Here is an 18,829-nt window from a genome sequence, read left to right as displayed (position 1 = left end):
TCTGAATACTTACATAAATAAGGTTTTTATTTTATATATACATTTGTAAAAAATATGTAAACCTGTTTTCACTTTGTCGTTATGGGGTATTGTGTAGATTGCTAAAACAAATAATATTTAATCAATTTTAGAATAAGGCTTTAACCTGACAAAATGTGGAAAGTCAAAGGGTCTGAATAATTTGCAAAGGCACTATTAAATTAATGATGGACGTCATTGTGTCCAATTAGTCTGACCTGACAGCGATTTCTTTATTTTCCTTCGGTTTTTTTCTTCTGCAGAACCTATATAAGTAACATAGCAAAGGTGAGAGCAGTCTAGTTATGCTGTTTGCTACTTTAAGAATGATATAATTCTGAGTGCCAGTGATTGGCCTTGATCAGATAGATGTCTGGCAAAAAACATCTGAAGTTTCTACTAAATGTAATTTTCAACAAAGCCTGCTGGGACATCAGTCTTCACTTCAGAAAAGGTAAGGCCACTTGCATCAAAACAATGAAGATATGATGTTCCTGTAAATGTGCTGTGGAAGGTGGATAGAATTTAAGGCAATACAACCTATACATAAAGTGAATTGATGTACTTGCTATGCTAATCCAGGGACAGGATATCAGAGGATGTTGCTGTTCTGTCTCATAATATGGTCTACAATGTCACTGAATTATTCAGCTGTACTGAAATGCCCATTTCTATTCATTTATTACACTGACTGTGTTTCACTCTATCGCCAATGATACCATATGTGAATAATTGCTCATTGTCTGGTCTACGGAAACATGGCCTCAAATGTTTGGTTTATTTACCTGTATGTATTTGATTTAAACCTTGCACAAACCAATGTCATTTCATTTGCCAAATAAAATATTTTGAAGGCAAACCCATTGTCATATTGATAATGTCACGTGTGAAAAAAGTATACTGATCAATGCCAATAACGTGCTTACGAACCTTTTACAAATTAGGCACATTTTGACATCCTTTCCCAAGCACAGACATGTGATTCCTCTTTAGCCCCGAAGGAAGTATGGAACATGTCCCGTAGGTGGTGCTGGTCAAGTGCATTGAGACTACAGACCCTGAGATCACTTAGCCTTTTACCAGTAGGTTTTCTGACAAGTAAAAGTACATTGTAGTAAGTGGTTACATAAGTTGTGGCTATAGTTTTGTAGGCTGCATAGCTTGCCACGGTCTGAAACCTTGTTTGTGCCTTATTTCCAGTGGTGTGCTGCACAGACATGCACAAATGTCCAATATGCATGGCAAACTTTCCTCATATACAGTATTGGATTACTCTGGTAAACCCTAAATCTTCCTATAGACCCAATATTATTTATAATAAAGGTAATGGATAGTCTTAACTTTAATCCTCCATTTCAGAACAACATAATATTCTAGAGATTATGAACTGCAGCTACTATGGATTATTTTCCATTCCAGAGCTGCCTGCATACAGTATGTAAACTCGGAATCGATGATGACAGTTTATTGAAGATGATTCATGTTTCTTATGATACACACTTTCTAAAGCATTTGGTGAAATTGTTAATGTCTCACTAACTTGTTGAAATCTCTAACTTGACTATAGTTGTATGATGTGTAACACATTGTCAGTAAGTAAAGTTTGTGTTCAATAGAACGCTACAGATTGAGGTGGTTTAAAGCATCCAGCTTTTCTCAGTAGGACTTTTGATTCAGAATATGACAAAACTATTTTATTTGACAGAAAAACAGATTTGTCTTGGATGAAGTGCTTTTATCATGACAGACTTGAGGGTGGCTAAATTCCCCTTGAATAAATTGGAGTATCTCAGCACAAATGGCTTCCAATGCTTTGCAAAGTCGGAGTATTTGTATGTCATGAACAACACATCTTAAATAAATTGTCATGATGGATGTTCCCATCAAATACAGTGCCTTCTCTAAGTATTCATACTGTTTGACTTATTCCACATTTTCTTGTGTTACATCCTAAATTAAAAATTGATTAAATATTCAGTACCAGTCAAAAGTTTGGGCACACCTACTCATTAAATAGTTTTTCTTTATTTATTTTTACAATTTTCTACATTGTAGAATAATAGTGAAGGCATCAAAACTATGAAATAACACATATGGAATCATGTAGTAACCAAAAAAGTGTTAAACAAATCAAAATACATTTGATGACAGCTTTGTACAATCTTGGCATTCTCTCAACCAGCTTCACCTGGAATGCTTTTCTAAAAATCTTGAAGGAGTTCCCACATATGCTGAGCACTTGTTGGCTGCTTTTCCTTCACTCTGCGGTCCAACTCATCCCAAACCATCTCAATTGGTTTGAGGTCGGGTGATTGTGGAGGCCAGGTCATCTGATGCAGCACTCCTTACTCTTCTACTTGGTCAAATAGCTCTACACACCTGGAGGTGTGTTTTGGGTCATTGACCTGTTGAAAAACAAATGTTAGTCCCACTAAGCCCAAACCAGCTGGGATGGTGTATCGCTGCAGAATGCTGTGGTAGCCATGCTGGTTAAGTGTGCCTTGAATTCGAAATAAATCACTAACAGTATCACCAGCAAAACACCATCTCCTCCATGCTTCACGGTGGGAACCACACATGCGGAGATCATCCATTCACCTACTCTGCATCTCAAAAAGACAAAATCTCAAATGTGGACTCATCAGACCAAAGGACTGATTTCCACCAGTCTAATGTCCATTGCTTGTGTTTCTTTGCTCAAGCAAGTCTTGTCTTGTTATCGATGTCCTTTAGTAGTCTCCTCTGAACAGTTAGTTGATGTTGAGATGTGTCTTGTTACTTGAACTCTATGAAGTACTTATTTGGCCTGCATTTCTGAGGCTGGTAACTATAACTTATCCCCTGCAGCAGAGGTAACTCTGGGTCTCCCTTTCCTGTGGCGGTCCTCATGAGAGCCCGTTTCATCATAGCACTTGATGGTTTTTGCAACTGCACTTGAAGAAACTTTGAAAGTTCTTGAAATTTTCCGTATTGAGTGACCTTCATGTCTGAAAGTAATGACGGACTGTCGTTTCTCTTTGCTTATTTGAGCTGTTCTTGCCATAACATGGACTTGGTCTTTTACCAAATAGGGCTATCTTCTGTATACCACCCCCTACCTTTTCACAACACAACTGATTGGCTCAAATGCATTAAGAAGGAAAAAATGCCACAATTTAACTTTTAACAAGGCACATGTTAATTGAAATGCATTCCAGGTGACTACCTCATGAAGCTGGTTGAGAGAATGCCAAGAGTGTGCAAAGCTGTCATCAAGGCAAAGAGTGGCTACTTTGAAGATTCTTAAATATAAAATATATTTGGATTTGTTTAACACTTTTTTTGGTTACTACATGATTCCATATTTGTTATTTCCTGTTTTGCATGTTATTTTGGCATTAACACGTGTCACGTATCAGTTTGCAAACAATGTAAAAAAAATCTATAATCATTGAGTTTATAAAGCTGCATGCAACATGGTCTCTTTTTAGGTTTCTTGATTAAGGCAGCTCCAAAATGCAGGTGTTTCAGCCTAGCTCAGTCCTTTCTGTGGTGGTGAGGCAGCCAGTGGAAAATACAGAGCATAGGGGTTGGTAATGTTCTCTAGTTGCGCTGTGATTGGCTCAGTGTTCTGTCACTCATGGGGACACTATGTCTCTGTAAAATCTATGAGGAGAGCTAGAAAATTGAAGACCCTTGGGTACTGCCATAGAGTTAAATTAGAAGTGCCCATCCAAGAAGGCTCAAGGTCATTGGCCATAGGTAAAATTGCGTAAAATAACGTTATATCTACAGTGGCTTTGATTTGACTGATCATGTCAATATCATACTTTCAAAATCTTAGCTAGCGAACTAGCAGTCATCATCATGAATCAAGTTGACAATCTACTGGCAAATCCTTTTCAATCCTTGTCATATAAAGGGAAATTATAGATTAAACGTATCGGTGCTCATCGGCCATTACACAACAAGTTAGATATCACAAATTCAACAATGAGTGGTTTGGAAGGAATCAGTGGCTAAGCATTGCAAAGTAATCACTAGCCTTCTACTCAGCGGAGTGGGTGTGTTGTCCAAGTCTGGGTGTAAGGGTATTTTTTCTTAGCTTAAAAGGATAAGCATTCAACATTGGCCATGCTGTCAATCCAGCATGACTTCTTACGTGTTAAAAAACAACTCGGAAACTCAGAACTGGGAAATCTCAGATAACCGGGAACTCTGAACTCATCCAACTCAGAATTCCAAGTTGTAAACTCAGTCCTCTTTCTAGAGCTCCGACCGGAAGATCACTGACGTCATGATTCAACCTTGTTTTTTTTAGTTCCTAGTTGTCTTGAAAGCACCATAAATCCAGAGAATGCCAGTCTTTGATGACAAAGTTTGTTGACAAAATTTGCCCACAAAGTCGCCACGCCACCTTCCTGTTCAAATGAGCACAACAAGGTGAGTCTAAAAATGTCTTGTATGCTGCTGCATAAATTATGTAATATGCCATGGAGATGTATTCTGTAGCTAAGAAAGTAATACTAAGTATGTTGTGTAGTAAGCTGTTAGTAGCCCATGTGCCCCACCCTAATAATTTGGTGTCTTATCCCCTCAATTTAGCCTACTGTTCTGACTTGGTAGCGCACATGTAGCCTATAGCATGTTTTAGAGAAAGAGCTTTCATTGTCTCCTTATAGGCCCCCTTTATTTATCCTACTGTTCTGACTTGGTGTACAGGGAGAATACTGTAAGAACGGCCCATGATCTGAATTATGTCACTGTACATTTCAAAGTGCTGAACAAGTAGTTATATTGACAACGTCCATCCTAGCTCGCTCATTAATGTCTTAATCGAAATTACGGATTGCCTCAACCGCTTGTTGTCCCCTTATGCCATAGTTTGTACATCTCAATTGTCAGTAGAAACTACATTTGTTTAAGAAAGTCAGCCATATCAGCTATGTTTTTTAGAAAGGCAGTAAATGAGGCTGAATTAACTGTTTCGCTGCCAGACTAGGCTCCGCTGATAGCCAGGTGTAGCAGTGGTAAGGTGTTGTTGGAACTCTGCTCTTGAGACAGCTTTATGTCGGCCCTAACAGTTTGTGGGTTTTCAATGTTATAGTGTAATTCATGTATTGTTTAGTGTTGTGTTGTGTAATGGCTTTGCTGGCATGCATCTAAAACATTTTGGGGGATTTTGCTCCACCAAGATTTAAATGCTAAAATCGCTACTGCCTTGTGTTTTAGGTTATTGTCCTGCTGAAAGGTGAATGTATCTTCCAGTGTCTGGTGAAAAGCAGACAACCAGGTTTTCCTCTAAGGAACTCAGAAAAAAACAGGGTGGAATCATGACGTTAGTGTTCTTCAGGTCGGAGCTCTAGAAAGAGGCAGAGTTCCCGACTTGGAATTCCGAGTTGGATGACCATTCAAAATGTATTTTCCCAATCTGAGCTCTTTTTCCCCCCCAGAGTTCCCAGTTGTCTTGAACTCACTGAAGTCTGAGATTTCCCAGTTCCGAGTTTCCAGTTGTTTTGAAAGCGGTAGAAGTCATGCTGGATTGACAGCATGGCCAATGTTGAATGTTTATCCTTTTAAGCTTGGAAAAAAGACCATTAAGCCCAGACTTGGACATCCACTCCACTGAATAGAAGGCTTGTGATTGCTTTGCAATGCTTGCGGTTAGCCACGGATTCCTTCCAAACCACTCATCGTTGAATTTGCGGATTTCCAACTTGTGTAATGTTTATGTCCAATGGCCAATGAGCACCGATACATTTTATCTATAATTTCTCTTCATGAGAAGGATTGAAAAGGATTTGCCAGTAGATTGTCGACTTGATTCATGATGATGACTGCTAGTTCGCTAGCTAAGATTTTGAAAGTATGATGTTGACATGATCAGTCAAATCAAAGCCACTGTAGATATAACGTTATTTTACGTAATTTTATCTGTGGCCAATGACCTTGAGCCTTCTTGGATGGGCACTTCTAATGTAACTCTATGGCAGCACCCAGCGGTCTTCAATTTTCAAGCTCTCCCCGTAGGCTTTGTGGTGACGTAGTGTCCCCATGAGTGACAGAACACTGAGCCAATCACAGCGCAACTAGAGAACATTACCAACCTTTACACTCCGTATTTTCCACGTATTTGCCCCACCACCACAGAAAGCACTGAGCTAGCCTGAAACACCTCCATTTTGGTGCTGCCTTACTAAAGAAAGCAAAAAAGAGAATGTTCGTATGCGGCTTTATTAACTCAATGATTTTCATGTATTTTTTTCATTGTTTGCAAACTGATATGTGACACGTACTGTATTAATGTCAGAATAACATGCAAAACAGGCAAAAAAAAGTTATACATCTTTATTTTTTTAGCTAAACAGGTGGGGCTCAAAACCCACCTGCACTGAATGACAGGTCACAACTGTAAACATCTGTAAAGATTACATAATTTATTCATCAATGCCACAAACCTGGGACATCGAAGGGCACCATATTAACTATTATTACTAACCGATAGAGGACAGATTCTTCTGCTTTTTCCATTTTAGGAATTAGACCAGCACAAATAACACATGTAAAACAGCATATTGTGATATTTGGTAGGTGACTTACAAATAGAGAAACAACTGGATGTGCAAGGTACTGTAGGTTTGATATATAGTCCTGAGAACCATGCCTCAGGACTACCTTGCCTGATGACTCCTTGCTGTCCCCAGTCCACCTGGCCGTGCTGCTGCTCCAGTTTCAACTGTTCTGCCTGCGGCTACTGAACCCTGGCCTGTTCACCGGACGTGCTACCTGTCCCAGACCTGCTGTTTTCAACTCTCTAGAGACAGCAGGGGCGGTAGAGATACTCTGAATGATCGGCGATGAAAAGCACAACTTATTATTTGACCCTGCTGGTCATCTATGAACATTTGAACATCTTGGCCATGTTCTGTTATAATCTCCACCCGCCACCCCTCATAGCCTGGTTCCTCTCTAGGTTTCTTCCTTGGTTCTGGCCTTTCTAGGGAGTTTTTCCTAGCCACCGTGCTTCTACACCTGCATTGCTTGTGTTTGGGGTTTTAGGCTGGATTTCTGTACAGCACTTTGAGATATCAGCTGATGTAAGAAGGGCTTTATAAATAAATTTGATATAAAATACTAGGTCAATGAGAAACAAACTTAACAGACTCAAAACAAGGAAGCCATGCCTAAACTCAACTATATCAACACCCATGTCAATTTAACAGGTCCATGTTGCGGCTGTCAATTGTGAGCAACACATTTACCACTGCATTCAGTCTGAAGGTATTAAAAACAGTACACCGCAAAAAGATAACAGGCCGGTAAGCGGCAAAGTTTACAGACTTCAATTGGGGTAGAGCGGCTGGCGGCAAAATGCAAGCAGTTTTGCAAGCGGCCCTGTTCGTGGTGCTCGCTCCCATGAGAGGCGAAGCTGGCTCGGAGCCTGAGGCACCAAAAGATGTCATTAGCTGAAGGCCTGAGCTGCCGCCGCGCATGGTTGACCAATGAGCAGAGTTCATCTTGTCAACCAATCAAACAATGTTTTAATGACAACTTTCAAGCTGACAACAACCTGGATCACTGGTCTCTACACACGGTAGGCAGATTTTCTCGTGGTTCAATTGCCGCTTACCACCGCCCATGTGTAAGCACCTTGAAACATGTTATTGAGTCTAAATGTTATCAAATCAGGAGAATAATACGTTAATAAGCAGCATAGGGAAAATGGGTGAAGGTAGCGTGGGTTTATAAGATGGAGAGTTACAAAGTGTCAGAAGTTGAGGGACCACAGGGCATAAAAGGCATAGTGTGGAATAAGGGGTTAGCTAGAGATATGATTGGCTATGGAATAAACATAAAATGGGGTGCTAGTGTGCGTCTGCACCCCTTTTAGGATGTTGTCATAAATATCCAGCCCATGTCCAGTCATTCTCGGGGTCACGTCATTCCGTGTCAGTTGTAAGCATTCAAATCGTGGTCACCGTGTGTCTGTGAATCACAACATTAAAGGCGATGAGTGATCACAGCATTTCCACAAATTAAGCCATAGACAATACCACTTAAGCATTGAGGACTGCTTTTTGTTGACAACATGGTGCTTTACACAATAGCTACTCTGTGTGAATGATGGAAGAATCTACCCCAGCTATAGGTCCATTTGAGTGTGTGTGGTCACTTATGTCTACACATCAACCGGTACTGAGCCATTGGAGACATGGGATGCTTGCGCTCAAAGTGCTGCTTGAATGTCTTCGGGTCTGCATCTATAAAAGGTTAAGTACAAAATGGAGGAAATCTGTGGCTTAGAATTGAATTCAAAGTTGACACAAATAATAAACTAAATAATACGATGCAACAAACTACTACACATATGAAAAACTGTACCACAGGCCAGAACAATACCCTACACATGGAGAGGAAAAGGCACATACAGTACCAACCAATACTACTCACCCGACAGACAAGGCAGGTGTGAACCAGTGCTGCCTTGGCTGCAATCTTCTGTTTCACAGATGCTCCTTTCTTCTTAGTAACCACCGCCTTGGCATCAGTCAACAAGTCCAACTTGAGAGTGGAGCATGCGTTATATATCAATACAATCAAAATGAATTGCCCTCATCCCACTGACATTATGGTCAATGGACTATGTTGATCAAGTGTTAGAGCTGGGCTGGGACAAAAGCCTTCAAACTCCGGCACTTCAGGACTTCCTGCAATGACTGAACCAGACCAAAGAATAGTGTTCGAGGTTGAAATAGTTTACCAAGTTGAGAGGTGATAAGACTCAGGCACACCCATTGGTTTTGGAATACAAACGGTGCAAATAAGGTTTGCAATTTGGCATCAATAACAGTAATGATTTATTTTGTTTAAATTTGTACCCCCTTTTTCGTGATTACGATCTTGTCTCATTGCTGCAACTCCCCAACGGGCTTGGGAGAGGCGAAGTCAGCCTGCAGGCGCCTGGCCCGCCACAAGGAGTCGCTAGAGCGCGATGAGCCAAGTAAGGCCCCCCCTGGCCAAACCCTCCCCTTACCCAGACGATGCTGGGCCAATTGTGCACTGCCCTATGGTACTCCCGGTCAAAGCCTGGGATTGAGCCCCTGCGATACAGTGCCTTAGATCGCTGCGCCACTCAGGATGCCCATGACAGTAATTCTACCGAAAAACTAAAGTGAATACCAATTAATTTAAAACCCACCATAGCAGGTAGGACTAAATAAGGTTACATAACCTTAACTGCTAGGTCTGGGAATTGCCAGAGACCACACAATATGATATACTTACAGTGCATCCGGAAAGTATTCAGACCCCTTCAGTTTTTCAACATTTTGTTACGTTAGAGCCTTATTGTAAAATGGATAAAAAAATATATAATCCTGATCTACACAAAGATCAGAAGTGATTGGACCTTGCATCCACGACAGTGAGTGTGCTTGGCCGGTGAGCGCGTTCCTGTAAGACGTAGAGCCGCAAGCTAGCGCGAGGACGCGCTCTTTGAAAGGAGGGAGTAGTGTAACGACCCTGGGTTTATAAGCGCGGAAATCAACTCTGCCGCACGAGCATGCTTTTGCAGCACAGTCGATAGTGCTCCGGACCTGGGGCTCGAGACCTGCTCCCTGCCTGTTTCATTATATACACAGAGAGAGAGAGAGCGAGAGAAAATGAAATGTCACATTTACATAAGTATTCAGACCCTTTACTCAGTACTTCCTTGAACCACCTTTGACAGCGATTACAGCCTTGAGTCTTCTTGTGTATGACACTACAAGCTTGGCACACCTGTATTTGGGGAGTTTCTCCCATTCTTCTCTGCAGATCCTCTCAAGCTCTGCCAGGTTGGATGGGGAGTGTTGCTGCACAGCTATTTTCAGGTCTCGCCAGAGATGTTCGATTGGGTTCAAGTCCGGGCTCTGGCTGGGCCACTCAAGGAAATTCAGAGACTTGTCCCGAAGCCATTTCTGTGTTTTCTTGGCTGTGTGCATAGGGTCATTGTCCTGTTGGAAGGTGAACCTTCACCCCAGTCTGAGGTCCTGAGCGCTCTGGAGCAGGTTTTCATCAAGGATCTCTATGTATGTACTTTGCTCTGTTCATCTTTGCCTTGATCCTGACTAGTCTCCCAGTCCCTGCCGCTGAAAAACATCTCCACAGAATTATGCTGCCACCTCCATGCTTCACCGTAGCCAGGTTTCCTCCAGACATGACGCTTGACATTCAGGCCAAAGACTTCAATCTTGGTTTCATCAGACCAGCGAATCTTGTTTCTCATGATCTAAGAGTCCTTTAGGTGCCTTTTGACAAACTCCAAGCGGGCTGTCGTGTGCCTTTTACTGAGGAGTGGCTTCCGTCTGGCCACTCTACCATAACGGCCTGATTGATGGAGTGCTGCCTTCCAGAAGGACACGCATCTCCACAGAGGAACTCTGTAGCTCGGTCAGAGTGACCATCGGGTTCTTGGTCACCACCCTGACAAAGCCCCTTCTCCCCTGATTGCTCAGTTTGGCTGGGCGGTCAGCTCTAGGAAGAGTCTTGGTGGTTCCAAAATGCTTCCATTTATGAATGATGGAGGCCACTGTGTTCTTGGGGACCTTAAATGCTGCAGAAATGTTTGATTCAATGATCCAATATAGTGCTACATAACGTGTGGTACTAGGCATTCAATGTTCCCTTTTTTGTATCACCAAGTATAATGGATTGTACAGTAGGTGGCGGCATTAACCTATAACATTTGTTTGCGGACCACCATGATACTGAAGAAGAAGAAGAGCTTCATTCATGAATTGTTGCTAGGGCGAAAGTGCATCATTCAACGCCTCCAGCCTAAACGAGGAGTGCAATCCGCCCATCCTATAACCACCCAATGAAATAATTACAGTGGCCCGTCACTAGGCAGTATAACGTGTGGCTGGCCAATTATCTTTTTCTTGGCCTAGAAGGGTGCAGGGAGCTGAAGCTAACCGAGTGGCAGCGATCGAGTCCCGGGGAAATCTGTCACGGAGTCACCGTGAAAAAGATCAACAGCCACAACATGCCGAATAAAACTAAAAAGGAAAAGGTAACGTACTGATCGCAACAATGCAAATATTGTTGCCAAATATTCAGAGGAAGTAGACCGTATCTCGTAATTGTATTCTAATACGCCAACTAGATGTTGTACTATTATCGTAAGGCCTAGCAGAGCAGATGCATTTTCAGACTATGCAAAGACATCAGCAGCCAACAACATATGTGATCGTATCATTGTTTACATTACCCTGTATATTACATTCTTAAATTGATTTAATAACGATAGACAAGCCCATTAAAATAGACGGTAAATCTTAACGTTATACCGTCTATTGACAAAGCTGTTTGCCGCCTGAGGGGATTTCGCGGATGTTTCGACTCTGCCCACATGCTCTGTCTAAACGCAAATACGCGATACAGTTCAAATCCAAAAGATACACTTACTGTATACACAGTTTAGGAAAGTTGCACCCAGATGTATGTTGAGTAACACAGGGCATGTGGAATGGTCGCAATGGAATTGAGCGCAAGGTAAGGGGATGTCATAGCCGAGGTGGTGAGTGTAGAAAAAAGTCAGGTGCAACTTTGCTAAACTGCACACAATATGTGTATCTTTAGTATTTTAAAGCTTCTTTCTCACTTATGAATGTTAAATTCCAAAGATTTCCCAAACCGTATCGGATGTGAGGTGTACTTTAATTTAAATTCAGACAAAGTGTCGGGATTAAACAGGGTTGTGATTGTAAAACAAATGTGATAACTATGTTTCCGTTACTGGGCGTTACAAGTTAGTTTATAGAAAAAGGCGCAATAGATGTTTCAACTAACCTGCTCATGGCGATACTGTCTTGGTTCTCGATCTGGTGGAAATGTATCTGAAATGTTTGTGTCCAGTTGCAGGTGGTTCTACAAAAAAACAGACAAAACTCAATGTTTCTTGCCATTTTAGCTACCGCACATTTAGGATTTTCCATAATCTTTGCAGGAACTAATGTTTCTATGCGACGCGGCCACTTGTAGATGACAGTGCATCACACAGTGTGACCAAAGGGGTGTACTACCGTTGAGTTTTGTCTGGTTTTTGTAGAACCACCTGCAACTTGACGCGGACATTTTCTAAGATAAATTTTTTCCCGAATCGAGTACGAAGACTCGCCAAGAGCAGGTAAATTGAAACATCCATGGCAGCTTTTTTGTACAAGCTAACCTGTAACGACCAGTAATGCAAACATGGTTATCACATATGTGGCATACAATATGTAGCTAGCTATTCATGAGGGAGACAGCTGTGATCAGAAGAAGCCTACCATCAGCTGAGAACACAATGAGGGCCGCCTGTAAACTGGGTATACCTTACTTGGGTTCTTGAGCGCTACCGATAGACTAGCCTTATACAGCAACAATGCTTTTGAACTTTTACATTATTTATATTCTCAAATCTGTTGATGTCGTAAAATAGTGTTGATTTTTAGAAATGGCGTATTGTTTAATAATGAATGTGTTGTGAGAATATGAACTGCGAACATGCACGAGCGTGAGCCTAGGCGGTTCTCACTGATAGTGAGTTAACTACATTATTTAATTAATAAACGTAAGATTATCAAGTTGATAGTTACAAGTTAAATTTAGTCTCGTTCTTCATAAGATACTACTACACTCTTGTCAAATAGCTTGCTGCAATGTTTTAAGATCGTCTCTCGCTTGTGCCTAATCGTTGCCTGACCAGACTGTAATTTCTGTCTTTTTCCACTAAGGGGGGATTTAAGTCTCGTTCCATACAGTCTGTCTTACAAATGCGGCAGTCAAGGCCACAAGAATGCATTCCAACAGTTTTTTTTTAAGGTAGCGCAATTACGGTAATTGTAGGCACCCTACCAACGGGACCTGTTTAACCACGGAAATTACATGTATGTGTAGTGTACAATAACTCCATAGAACAGAGGATGTGAGTTGAGTATGATCCTACGACAATTGTGTTTGTTGTGAATATGGTAAGATGACTATGGCTTGTTGTCATTCACAGGAACCAACCAAATCTGCCAAAAGCAGCACTAAAAACAGTAATGCCACCAGTGGGAAAGACACAGGAACTGAAAATGCAGATGAGGTAAGATATCTTTGATTAACATGACAGATCCAAATGGTTGTTTGACAGTATTTATTTTTTAATTTGTAGCCTGCAGTTTATTTGTGAAGATGGATTTTTCAGATTTATTAATGTCTATCAACTTATAATTAGGGTTTATTTTGAGTTATTATAAACTGTCTATGTGGATCAGGGGTCTATGCATGCTCCCAACGTAATTGTATTTGACACGCTATTGCCTGTTTCTTAATCGTGTTTATTTTCTTCAATGCTACATAGATAATATTGCATCAGTGTCCATATTTTTCCTTCATCTTGGTTTGGCCAACATAACAGAGAGGAGCTAAACATAATGTTATGCCTTTGCATAATGGCACATGGCCGATGTCTGTTCAGCCATATAGGCCTGCTGGTTGAGCTCACAGTTGAGTTCCTTTGGAGCATTGTTAAGGGGGGCTATTTATTATGGCGCTTGTGTTGGATCCAGACTCCAGACGTTTTATCAGGAAGGGAGCGACTGTCCTCTGTGGACAGACCTCTCTGTATGCAGCTGAGCTCTTTGCATAGAACGCCATAGAGGCTGTGACTTGTCCATTGTTTACGGCCCAATAAAGTGTCCTATCAAAGTAGAAGTTAGACCTTCCTATTTTAAATTTGGTTTGATAAATCTAAATAAACATCCTTGAATCTCAACTAAAGGTTGACCGATTATGATTTTTCAATGCCGATACCGATTATTGGGGCACCAAAAAAAGCCGCTACCAATTAATCGGCCAATTTTATAAATAATAATAATATGTATTTATATATTTATTTGTAATAATGGCGATTACAACAATACTGAATGAACAACAAACACTTATTTTAACTTAATATAATACATAAATAAAATACATTTAGTCTCAAATAAATCATGAAACGTGTTCAATTTGGTTTAAATAATGCAAAAACTCAGTGTTGGAGAAGAAGGTAAGAGTGCATTATGTGCCATGTAGAAAGCTAACGTTTCAGTTCCTTGCTCAGAACATGAGAACCTATGAAAGCTAGTGGTTCCTTTTTAACATGAGTCTTCAATATTCCCAGTTAAGAAGTTTTAGGTTGTAGTTATTATAGGACTATTTCTCTCCATACCATTTGTATTGCATATACCTTTGACTATTGGATGTTCTTATAGGCACTATAGTATTGCCAGCCTAATCTCTGGAGTTGATAGGCTTGATGTCATAAACAGCGCTGTGCTTCAAGCATTGCAAAGAGCTGCTGGCAAACTGAGAAAAGTTCAGTTTGATTGACTGCTCTATCAAATATCAAATCATAGACTTAATTATAATAAATGCACGGAAATACGAGTCTTAGGTCATTAATATGTTCAAATCTTATCCTTTCGAAAACAAAACGTTTATTCTTTCAGTGTAATACGGAACCGTTCCGTATTTTATCGAACGGGTGGAAACCCTAAGTCTAAATATTGCTGTTACATTGCAGAACCTTCAATGTTATGTCATAATTATGTAAAATTCTGGCAAATTAATGACAGTCTGTGTTAGGAAGAAATGGTCTTCACATAGTTCGCAACGAGCCAGGTAACCCAACCTGCTGCATGTACCTTGACTCAGCTTACACTGAACGCAAGAGAAGTGACACAATTTCAGGCACTGCATTGATGCAACGTAGGACAAGCTAGTTAAACTAGTGATATCATCAACAATGTGTAGTTAACTAGTGATTATGCAGTCTCCTCATGGATTGCTATATAATCGGCTGTAATCGGCATCCAAAAATGCTGATTACCGATTGTGAGAACTTGAAATCGTCCCTAATTAATCAGCAATTCCGATTAATCGGTCAGCCAACATGTTCTGAGATGGAAAAACTGTCAGGAGAGGCTACCTCAGAATATAATTGATCTGACTGTTTGTATCTGATTTGGTATAGCCAGATAAATAAGATCATTCATCTTTGTAGACAAACACTGACCTGTTTGCCTTGCACTCAGTGTGCAAACGATCACTGTTGTGACAGCAGGTTTCTAGGATATAGTGCCCACAGATAACTCCTAGATAACAATGTAGGCACATGCTTTATGGCCACCTGTGTCCCTACAGAAACAAATGTAGCTTTTAGTTTAAACTAGATACAGTGCCTTCGGAAAGTATTCAGACCCCTTGACTTTTTCCACATTTTGTTACATTACAGCCTTATTCTAAAATGTATCCCCCCTCAATTTACATTCATTACCCCATAATGACTAAGCAAAAACAGGTTTATAGAAAATGTTCCACTTTTATTACATAAACAGAAATATGACATTTACATACATTTTCAAACCCTTAACTCAGTACTTTGCATCTTTAGCAGCGACTGCAGCGTCTTCTTGGGTATGATGCTACAAGCTTGGCACATCTGCCACCACCAGGCTTCACCGTAGGGATGGTGCCAGATTTCTTCCAGACGTGACGCTTGGCATTCAGGCCAAATAGTTTAATCTTGCTTTTATCAGACCAGAGAATCTTGTTTCTCATGGTCTGAGAGTCTTTAGGTGCCTTTTGGCAAACTCCAAGCGGGCTGTCGTTGCCTTTTACTGTGGAGTGGCCACTCCGTCTGGCCACTCTACCATAAAGGCCTGATTGGTGGAGTGTTGCAGAGATGGTTGTCCTTCTTGAAGTTTCTCCCATCTCCACAGAGGAACTCTAGAGCGCTGTCTTGGTCACCTCCCCTCTACTCCACGGATTGCTCAGTTGGGCCGGGCGGCCATCTCTAGGAAAAGTCTTTATTGGTTCCAAACTTCTTCCATTTTTAAGAATGATGGAGGCCAATGTGTTCTTGGGGACCTTCAATGCTGCAGAACTTTTTTTGTACCCTTCCCCAGATCTGTGCCTCAACACAATCCTGTCTCGGAGCTCTACTGACAATTCCTTTGACCTCATGGCTTGGTTTTTGCTCAGACATGTACTGTCAACTGTGGGACCTTATAGACAGGTGTGTGCCTTTCCAAATCATGTCCAACCAATTGAATTTATCACAGGTGGACTCCAATAAAGTTGTAGAAACATCTCAAGGATGATAAATGGAAACAGGATGCACCTGAGCTCAATTATTTACTTATGTAAATAAGGTATTTGCTGAAATAAAATACAACTTTTTGCTTTGTCATTATAGGGTATTGTGTTTAGGATTTAAAAAAAATTCATTTAATCAATTTTAGAAAAAGGCTTTAACAACAAAATGTGAAAAAATTAAGGGGTCTGAATACTTTCCGAAGGCACTGTGTATTACTTTGATCTTGCAGTGTTTAAAAAAATATAAAATTATTTCTCAGTGCAGCCCTAACACACCATATCATTTCAAGCACTTTCTAAAGGCACCCCTTTTGATTAGAATGAAACCTTGCATACATGTTTGCCCATGGTAGAAGTGGTCAAAAAGTGACCTGAATGACAAAACATTCAGGGCATAGAGGTGCTCAAAGTTGACCCATTTTGCCTACCCTACCATGAGGCCAGGGTTTCCATTATGAAAATATGGCACCGGACATTTGACCGGCACCATTCGAATTTACCAGACATTTAAAAAAATGTACCGGACCCATATGTGTTGGGTGTGTAACCTGATTAGGGTGTCCACCCACGGTGCTCAGAATGACAGAAATCACATTTAGATTATGGTAATTCATCTTAACAGAACATGCAAGTCGAGAATGCAATGAAGTGTGTCCTTACCATGCACTTTGAAGTTGTTAGAATAACTGTCCACGATACATTTTCCTCAGCAAACAAGATGAGTAACGAGCAGCATAATTCCTAACCTACGCATATGTGGTGCGTGAGTTTCAATTTAGGAGAAGCAAATTTTGACCATGAAAATGCACCTTTTATAATAAAACATTCCAGGCCTCATTGGATTTGCAGACTTATGTAAGATAGCCTACTACTCGTAATGTGATGAGTAGATTGGATGGTCATAATTTGAGTTATACGATTAGACTAATCGTAAAAAGGTCTTCATTGCTGAGCGCGTGTAGTGTCCTGGGCTGTAGGCTATATCCTATACGTTTTTTTCTTTGCCTGGAAAAACATATTTCATGCAATTCTACTACACTATGTGACTGGAGGCATAATACTTTTGAGTACGACAAATTACAAGTTAGCCTACTCTGTTGACACTGACAAACAGAGCAATAAAAACAATGCTGTCCATATAATAGGTCTACTAGAAGGGGACCCCAAATAGAATGACATCCATCTAAACTGGAGGAAGAAATTATTGTCCCAAAACAAACTTTTATGTGGCACTGACCCAAATATAAAGAGTGAATGTGCGCACTCACCGGGGATATGGCCAATGCTCTCCGCTGGTACCAGTAAGATGGGCCATAAGCCCAATTTAAGTTGAGAATTTTGATAACTAAAAGACGGATTCGTATTTTCGTTGTCTTCCCTTTACAATAGCCATTTGCTTTCCAAACTATGTCTTCCAGCAATTTAAATTAGAAATATTGCGATATGCCTGACTGGGCCGCTCTACTTTTCACTGACAGTTCCAGCTAGGGCTGTTACGGGGACCATATTACCGCCACACTGGTGGTCACAAGTCATGACAGCAGTCAAATTCCCTGTGACCGTTTAGTCATGGTAATTCGGCTTCTCTAAGCTCTGCTGCTGCTGCTGGTCATTAGTAGCCTACCAAACTTGCTAACTGCCTGGTACTCGGCACTCTATTGTCCCTCTAATCACCCTGACATCAATGCAAATGTATTCAAAAATCTAATCATACACTTCATGAGAGCCCAGGAGCTTATGTTGCACACCATTTCTATAGGCTATGCGCTACTCATTCACTCAGCCTACTGAGTCTACTGGTCCCACTCACACAGAACTCCCCTACGCCTTGACCTCTTTCAGATGACATCTTACGACTAGTGAGGTTCGGCCGCCCGAAAAGCTGCCCACTTGAACCCATCCCCTCCTCCCTTCTCCGGACCATCTCGGGAGACCTTCTCCCATTCCTCACTTCCCTCATCAACTCCTCCCTGGCCACTGCCTGCTTCCCCTCTGAATTCAAGATGGCCTGAGTTGCTTCCCTCTTCAAGAAACCAACACTCGACTCATCTGACATCAAAAACGATAGACCTGTATCCCTTCTTTCTTTTCTTTCCAAAACACTTGAGCGTGCTGTCTCTTAACTTTCTTATTGTCTCCCTCAAAACAAACTTCATGACCCTAATCCAAGACGGGTCACTCAACCGAGACTGCTCTTCTCTGTGTCACGGTGGCTCTCAGCGCTGCCAAAGCTGACTGTTTCTCCTCTGTTCTCATCCTCCTAGATCTATCTGCTGCCTTCGACACTGTGACCCGTCAGATCTTCCTCTCCACCCTCTCAGGGCTGGGCGTCTCAGGCTCTGCACACTCTTGGATTGCATCCTACCTGGCAGGCCACTCCTACCAGGTGACATGGAGAGGATCTGTGTCTGCACCACATACTCACTACAGGTGTCCCCCAGGGCTCGGTTCAAGGCCCTCTCATCTTCTCTCTATACACCAGGTCACTTGGCTCCGTCTTATCCTCACATGGTCTCTCTTATCATGCTATGCGGATGACACTCAACTACTTTTCTCCTTCCCCCCTTTCTGACACCCAGGTGAAAATACGCATCTCTGCGCGCCTGGCAGATATCGCAACGTGGATGTCGGCCCACCACCTCAAGCTCAACCTCGACAAGACTGAACTGCTCTTCCTCCTGGG

The 18,829-nt window shown here is 41.4% G+C and overlaps 1 protein-coding gene across 3 annotated transcripts in view; it reads left to right on the top strand.

Moving 5' to 3' along the window:
* The first annotated feature begins 10,751 nt into the window (after window positions 1–10,751).
* Window positions 10,752–18,829, top strand: part of LOC139381920 (serine/threonine-protein phosphatase 2A 56 kDa regulatory subunit delta isoform) — a 52,153-nt gene continuing 44,075 nt past the window's right edge. The window contains exons 1-3 of one of the 3 annotated variants that reach the window (XM_071125781.1): window positions 10,800–11,050; window positions 13,025–13,108; window positions 18,411–18,532. Coding sequence is in view for 2 of the 3 variants with exons in the window: in XM_071125779.1 (XP_070981880.1) it covers window positions 11,024–11,050; window positions 13,025–13,108 (111 nt within the window). In the remaining variant the exon portion in view is untranslated. Of the gene's footprint in view, window positions 11,051–13,024; window positions 13,109–18,410; window positions 18,533–18,829 lie in introns of all 3 variants that reach the window. The other 2 variants (XM_071125779.1, XM_071125780.1) reach the window with 2 other exon arrangements.

This window comes from Oncorhynchus clarkii, chromosome 23 (genome assembly GCF_045791955.1).
Source record: "Oncorhynchus clarkii lewisi isolate Uvic-CL-2024 chromosome 23, UVic_Ocla_1.0, whole genome shotgun sequence".
In the NCBI taxonomy this organism is placed as follows: Eukaryota; Metazoa; Chordata; class Actinopteri; order Salmoniformes; family Salmonidae; genus Oncorhynchus; species Oncorhynchus clarkii.
This window is presented reverse-complemented; position numbering and strand designations above follow the sequence as displayed.